Source organism: Ipomoea triloba, chromosome 4 (assembly GCF_003576645.1).
Source record: "Ipomoea triloba cultivar NCNSP0323 chromosome 4, ASM357664v1".
NCBI lineage: Eukaryota > Viridiplantae > Streptophyta > Magnoliopsida > Solanales > Convolvulaceae > Ipomoea > Ipomoea triloba.
This window is the reverse complement of record NC_044919.1, coordinates 10,264,432-10,272,700: the sequence shown is the minus strand read 5'-3', so window position 1 is coordinate 10,272,700 and position 8,269 is coordinate 10,264,432. Positions and strand designations below refer to the sequence as shown.

Genomic DNA, 8,269 nt, shown 5'->3' with positions numbered 1-8,269 from the left:
TTATACCAATGCAAAATCCCTAAATTATTTTATCAACTCAACCAAACTTTCATTGATGAAGTTTATCCTAGACTATAGTTAGACAAGTTTTTCATCCTAAATTGTCCTTTGTGACACATCCATATATATCCTAAAGACGTTTCTAGAAATTAAACCTCCAATACATATGAGACACTCCTTAAACCTTAAAATTCGTAAACAGATTGACACGATTATGATACAAATACAATATAAAATAAGTCTAAACATAGAAACAGTCTATTAAGATAACAAACATTAAATTGGATCAACAAGTTGACACAATAATAGACACATTTAGATAACAAACATTGACAAACATGACACGTACGATTTTTAAACAAGTTGACACAATAATAGACACATTTAGACAACAAACATTGGGTCAACCTAACAAGATAACCGATTTAAACTACGGAGTAGTTATTAGACTTGTTAATACGGATTTTAAAAATAAAAAATAAAACTTTGTAAAAAGCTAAAATAAAAATCTACAATCTAATCCCACAAAATAGAAAAAATATTCAATTCATAATGTACCCATAATATTTATAAAATGATAAAATAACATCCAAAAATATAATTATCACTCTAATATTAACAAGTTGAACATGTTGACCCGTTAACCCATGAACCCCAACAAGTCAGCCCATAAACGAACCATAACACATTAAGACTAAGCTAAACACTAAAACATTATTTTGGCATATATATATATATATATATATATATATATATTAGGTCTACCCATCCAAAGTAGCCATCCGTACATACAATAACCTACAACAGCTCCATATTAGTTGATACATACAGTAATAACATGACTCAAAGATGTACTGTACAATATAATAAGCAACATCAAAGTGCTTCAATTCAATTCTGTCAATATGAATTCTTAATCTCTCATAAATAATAAAATGTTCATTCTATACTGTTTGTATGTGTATCTCAAAAGTTGTTCACCATTTAATGTAATTCATGATATTTACATCCATTATTTGTGTGTTTATTAATTAATATATAACATTAAAACTTTATTATATGAAAGGATATATATGATGCAATTAATGGGTGAACCTAGAAAACTGGGAGATGTGACTTTAGCTCAAATAATGTTCCATGTATTTGATGCATGTAACTGTTAAGCTATGGTTGAATTGTCAAACTGAGAAAAAAAGCACAAACAGAAGAAGCAGATAGATCATATCAAAGATATATATTCCACAACACTTTTAATTTTTGTTTTTATTAATAATTAACATGAAATTAAAATAATTAGCAACAATATTTAGATCAGAAAAATAATTATTATATGGTGATGAAATGGATCCAATTAGCTAAATTACATTACTTTGATTCACTGACCTGTTGTGGGTTTGGATGCTAGATAGATAGCCTTCAATTCAATTCAATTCATCACTCTCACTGAGCACAATAATCTTACCAAAATAAACATCATATGATAAATTCTTGACCTGTCTGTAAATCAATCATGAAATTAAAGAAAACCCATCAATCCATCCAGCTGGAAATGTTCATCTGATTATATATCTACCATGGACTTTTAGTATGGCTTTGACATTGACTTGAAAGTCATGGGAAAAGAAGAAGAAGAAGAAGGGAAGTCTTGTTCTTGAGTTTCATCTTCATGGCTTCTATGATATGAAGAAGAAGAAGGCTCCTGGAATTGATTGTTATTAATATTTTCGGCTTCTTCGTTGCTAACTCTTTCTTGATTTGCTCTCTCCCCTTCCTGATCTCTATATCTCTGCAAGTACCGCCTCAACGGCGGCGCGTAATCGTCGAATCCGAGCGCCGCCATCGCCCAGCAGATGTCGTCGCCGTTCACCGTCTTCCGGCGCTCTTTCCGGCACTTCTCCGACGCCTCCCCCGTCACGAACCCAATGAACTCCGAAACGCACTCCTGCATTGTCTCCTTCGCGTCTTTCGACACCTTCGCGTTCGCCGGCAGCGTTTTCTTCATGATCCGCCCCACGTTCGCTATCGGAAGCCACCGGTCTTGTTCCCGGAAACTCTCGTCGTCGTTAAATCCCCCCGGCCCGGAGTTCTCGGCCATGTCTGCTCTACCTTTCCAATTTTCAACCCAACAAAACAAAATTTAACCTATTTGGACACAAATTAAAAGACTAGTGAATGTATGTATTTAGTGTGTTTTTAGTCAAACCCTTTTTCTAACTTATATCACAATAATATAACTCAATAGTAACCATATACGAAATTAAATCAATCAGAAAGATATATCATATATATAATACCTTTAACTTTCGTTGAGCTCTCTCGATCTAGAACCAGAGAGAACTTTTCTCTTCTAGTTTCTGTAGATCTGAACAGTCAAGTTTAAGTTTAGATCACTCAACATAAAAGACAGCACTTTATAAAATCCTGAGTCTTGGGGTGGGTATAGTAAACTAACCTAATTAACTAAGTGGTATAGCTAGATTGACCATGTAACTTTAACTTTCACTCTACTATCTATATATACACTTTTACTTTATTCAAAGGTGGTGGAGACTACCCTAACACTACGTACAAGGTAAGGTGTAAAGAATTGGGGGCTTGGGGGAATGGAATGGAAGCTAGATAGATAGATAGGGCATATCCCAATTGGTATGTAATATAATTGGTGTGTGATTTGGGGCAAATTGGAAAAAATTGCATGTGAAGATGCCGACCGGGTCAGCATCAATGGTGGGGTTACTGATAACCACTCGTGCCACATTCATTGGAAGATTCAAATTAAATACAATCATTCAAATGTATATGGATGTTGACAATCAAGGTGGTGGCTAAGTTTTTACTTGTTTGGATAGTTTTTCTCAACACTTTCCTCATTTCATTTGATTCCTGCAAGGAGGGAGGGAGGGAGGGCTTGACATGAAATAATCTTGAATTTTCTTGCATAAGATAATGCTCCCCACATACTGCTCATTACACTTATATTATTCACTAGTTTTATAAGCGCATTACGCGAATGGGTTAATGCCCAATGTTTATATTTAAATAAACATTTGAAAGTATATCAATACAAGATTATATAGGAGAAGTTTATACATGGTAATTGAATGTCGAATTTTTTTATTCAAAAATCTAACTCAAAGTATATAAATCCAAGATAATATATAAAATTCATTATAATTATTACTAAAATAAATGTTTGCAATCTTGTAAAATCGATAGTCTAAATATTTGGTCTAAAAATGATAGTCTAAATAAATACTACTTTTAATTTGAATTTTTCTAAGTGTTCTTAATTCTCTTTTGAGTAACATTGTCATTGTCTTCATCTTTACTATTTGTTCTCTTCCTTTTTGTTGGTAGTGTGTTATTTGCAATTCGGTTATTGTTGGTAGCATAGATGACAACGTCATGCAATGAGATTATGATATAGGAGCTATGGACTTTCTTTTAGGTGTTCTGCTTAGGGTTCATTTGGTTTAACCATTATTGTTGAATGAGTTACGTTATTGTGGATAAAGAAATCCCTAGTTTATGAAAAAAGATTAAATAAATTAATAAAAAATTTAAAAGGTAGTTTCTTGCTTCAATTTGCTAGGTAATGGGTTATTTGAGTACTTCATTGTCAACAAATCCCCCAAGTAATTAATATGATTGGTTTCAAACTATTCTTTTTTATTTTTTTCATGGTATTCTAGAAATACATATGTATCATTTTTTGGTGTAACTACTCATTTATTTAATTCAATAAGAGTAAAATAGAGTGATTCCGCTTCAATTTGTTGGGTTATTTGAGTACTCTCTTTGTCAACCAATCCCCAAGTAGTTAATATAATTAGCTTCAAATTATTTTAATTTTTTTCATAGTATTAATAAAATACTTGGTAAATAAATATATAACATTATTTTGTACTATAACTTTGATATTTAATTACAATATATTGTAAAAATAAGATAATGGACAATGTAATGAATATCAATTGATAAATTTGAATGTAAAGAATCTTTGCATGAGAGGAAATAAAGACAATATAACTAATGAAATTATTTCTCTTATTTAATTTAATTTTTTGATAATGAATTATTTTTTAAAATAAAGGTATTGTAGATACATAATTCTAAATTAAAGAAATACATATGTATCATTTTTTGTTGTACTTACTAATTTATTTAATTTAATAAGAGTAAAATAGAGTGAGAAACTTAATTATTTCAAATTTGATTGAGATGAGGTTCGAACCTTAGACATTTCTTATAGAAATTAATGGGTAAGTTAAAAGTTAACGGAATATTAACGGAAAAGAGATTATTTAACGGAAAACTTAACGGATAATCATAAAAGTAAGGTTAAATTAGGTAATCTTTATTAATAATATTAATCTGAATTATCTTAACCATCCATTTGATTAAATAATTCATCTGAACCATCCATTTGATTAAATAATTTGACCGCCATTTTTTCTACCCATTTTAGGCCTAACTCTCTTTGGCTCTTATTAGTATAGTAGATTTCTATTTAGAATACTGTATGAGTCAAACCCCCAAGCCTAATTAATAATTAATTACATCAAATTTATATAATTCTTTTAATGTAATGTAATTAGATTTAGAGTAATCAATACATGCTCCCCAAGGTATTAGTCTACTAGATGATACTAAGTCTCACTTAGTACTTGCTTCAAATAGTAAGGTGAGGATTAATTTGATCCTTGCTACTATATGCTCCTTGTCCACGAAGATATAATCTAACGACAAACCTAAAAAATCATTTCAAATAGTACCATATATATATAGAGAGAGAGAGAGATAGAGAGTTAATATCATCTGGAATCCTCCGAGTATAGTGATTTTGTCACGTATAGTCCTAAACTTTTAAATTGACCTCATGTGGTCCTTCAACTTTCAAATTGTTACCATCCATGGATCAAATTAACCACCCATGGTCCTTCCACTGTCAAATTTTAACTACCATGGTCCTTCCAGGAGGACCACAACTGGTTAAATTATGAAAGTTGGAGGGCAATAGGTGGTAAGACGATTGATGGTAACAATTTGAAATTCAAAGGACCACGGATGGTCAATTTGAAAGTTTAGAACTGAACGTGACAAAACTACTATATTCGGAAGACTGCATATGACATTAACTCTATATATTTACTAGTATTTTTTATGCGCATAAAAATATGTGTCTAATATAATAATAATAATAATAATAATAATAATAATAATAATAATAATGTAAAATATTTTTATAAATTTGATATTTATAATAATAATAATAATGTAAAATATTTTTATAAATTTGATATTTATATTTTAAAAAATAACTAACATATAACTCCAGTATAATGTGTATATATTATTATGGAAGAAGATAATAAAATATATTATTATGGAAGAAGATAATAAAATATATGGTGGATGCATGTGTATGGTAACAATAGTGAAAAAAAGATACACGGTAGAAGCTGTTTGTCTAAAATATTGTATAATACAACTTTTATAGCATAATAAATCTAAAAAAAATTAACTAAAAAACAGACATAAATAAAAAATATAATATTCATTCACACTTATTAGCTCTTCTTTTTTAAATTTTATTTTATTAGATTAGATAGATATACTCTTTTTGACATGTGTTTGTGGAGTGTTCTAGAACCTAATTGAGATTAATTAGAAAGAGACAATTTTATGTATAAAATAAATAAATAAAGAGCACCTATTATACTTTATTATATTAAATTATTGTACCTATAATTAGGTAGAAAGCCAATTTGCAAGGTAAAAAAGTTAAAACCCTTGTTTTACGGAGTATGAATTATGATAGATGTATGGAAGAGATAAAATTAATACTTTTTAAGTCCTACAATTATTGTTTTAATTACTTCAAATTTTAATTTTCAATTATAAGTTTGATTATATTTAGTTCTTTGAATTTTGAAAATTAATCAATTAAAACTAGAATAATGCTACCTTCCAGATTTTACCTCCTAATGTTCACCTTCTGTGACAATAAAGTTCTTTTTATTCAATTCATTGATTACTATAGATGACCAACCCTATGCAACATTAAGTGTATTTATTAATCAAATATAAAAGAAACAAATCAAATATATTTTCATGTAAAGAGGTGAAATTTAGAATGTGAAATTAGGAGGAAGATATAATGTTACTCTTAAACCTAGTTCCAAATATGAATTGCCATTATAGTCCGTGGAAGTAGAATTATACATGTTTGACCAAAAATATAAAATAATAATAATAATAATAATAATAATAAAGAAATTCGTATAGTATGTTTTTCAAAAGATATTGTGAACAAAGAAATTTTGAATAAGGTATATATATTGAATTCAAAATTGGTGTGGGTGCAAAATCTCTGTGTAGTCCCATGATTCTTCAATTAATGTCTTGAACACTCCATTGAAGGGCTCTTCTATAGGGCCTCCGAGTTCAAATGATCTGCAATGTAGGTTTAGAGTAACATTTGGCATAATCTTCATGGAAGGGCTTTTACATTTATGATCATTTTATTGAAACTGATTCTATGAAATTTGTCTAGGATGATTACATAGAAATAAAAACTCCCATTTATAGCTGTAGGATAGAAGAGTTTTGATAAGTTCAAGCTCTTTTGATATTATCTAATTAACAAATTAGATAATATCAATTAGATAATATCAATATTATCCAAAATATATTTAAATATAATAATCATATTTTGTCAAATTTTTTGTGTCAACAGATATATAAAATTTGGATAAACGATATTTTGAATTGTTTGTATTTCTTACCATATATAATACTAGATGCACATAAAACTTATATACAAATGTGAACATATTTTTGTGATTTTATTATAAATTAATTTGTTATATGCGAGTATATTGGGGATTATATTGGCATATGTGTACAATTGTTGGGCGACGGCTCAGAGAGTCAAGTCTAGCATCTCACCATCAAAATATGGCTTGACTATTGCACAAGTATAAGAAAATAAAGTTGTATCTTCATTACTAATTATAGTGTTTAGTGCAATGGTAAACACTTAATCTAGAAATCAGAATTATATTGGTATCAAAACACGTCACAGGTTTGAATATGCAAGAATATGGAAATAAAGTTGTACTTTCGTAGTTTCGTTATTAGTTATAACTTTTGACATAATAATAAACGCTTAAATCTGAAAACAGTAAAACATTTTTATTTAATATTTCGGAGAATTCAAAAAATAAAATCGCATGTTGGGACCTGGAAAGACAACTCATGGCCTACAGTACTGCCTGAAAACGACACAACTAATCTTATACTACTTGGCAATATTATTTTTGTAATATATTTATTTATTTATTTATTTATTTTATGTTTCCTTTTATTATATAGTGATCTAATTTTTGTAAGAAAAGTATAGGGTTTGGTACGTACTTTTCCCCCCTTATTAAATTGATGACAAATTGTTTGGCACCAACTTGGAAATGGTCAGTAAATTTGTGGTTGACCTACTTCAATAATCCCTTGTTGTTTTCCTCATTGTGGAAGAACTAGGATGACAAGGATGGGATGAAAATGATTTAGTCATTTAAAACTCTCATTAATCTCTCCAAAACTTCTTGGTGTTATCCACAATAATATCATTTACAAAATTACTTCAACATTTGTTGTGATAAAGATAAAGATAAAGATGAAAAACAAAAAACAAAAAAACAATTGTTAGTTGATGGTGTTGAAGATGACATTTGAATTCAAGTAAAGCTAAGTCAATCACCTTTCTTAGCTGGAAGCTAGCAAGGACAATAATGGAGCCTCTCTTTTTCTTCCACATCAAATTTGAATCAATCTGATTTTGATTTTGATTTTTTTTGTGACGAAAGAAATCCGCAACTGAGTAAATCCTGTTTTGTTGTGATCTTAGCTAGTAAAGGACCACAAGGGGGTAAATCAACTTAGGTATCCATAGCTGACTGGCGCCGAAAAATCTAATAGGCCGATCCCGCTGAGAGTCGAACTTGTAACATTGTGGTTATTATGTTAGCCGCCTGATCAACTTGGTTTGGTTGTCCCTGAATTTGATTAATTTTTAATAATAGGGTTGGCCTAGCTAGATAATAAATATAAAAGATACGTTGTGATACCTCACTTAATTAGCTACGAAAGATGATGATACCTAGAATGTTAGGATTAATTACTACTAGTTGATAAGTAAGATAAGAACTAATAGGACAATGGTACGGTAAAGGCTCTTATGTTATATTAAATGAGGAAGGCTAGTTCACAT

General features: G+C 29.5%; 1 protein-coding gene across 2 annotated transcripts; it reads right to left on the bottom strand.

Annotated features, from left to right (window-relative positions):
• Positions 1-1,305: 1,305 nt before the first annotated feature.
• Positions 1,306-2,564, bottom strand: LOC116015516 (nuclear transcription factor Y subunit B-1-like). 2 transcript variants are annotated; one of them, XM_031255609.1, is made up of 2 exons: positions 2,295-2,564; positions 1,306-2,142 (listed from the first exon to the last, which is right to left on the bottom strand). In XM_031255609.1, the coding sequence occupies exon 2, from the start codon at positions 2,093-2,095 to the stop codon at positions 1,583-1,585; it is 513 nt and encodes a 170-aa protein (XP_031111469.1). In that variant the 5' UTR covers positions 2,096-2,142; positions 2,295-2,564; the 3' UTR covers positions 1,306-1,582. The 2 variants fall into 2 exon arrangements, with proteins under 2 accessions (XP_031111469.1, XP_031111470.1); XM_031255610.1 differs by having other exon boundaries at positions 1,306-2,106.
• Between the last annotated feature and the right edge of the window lie 5,705 nt (positions 2,565-8,269).

Bases quoted from the DNA above. Each gene is read 5' to 3' on its own strand.
- LOC116015516 (XM_031255609.1), bottom strand. From the start codon at position 2,095: ATGGCCGAGAACTCCGGGCCGGGGGGATTTAACGACGACGAGAGTTTC.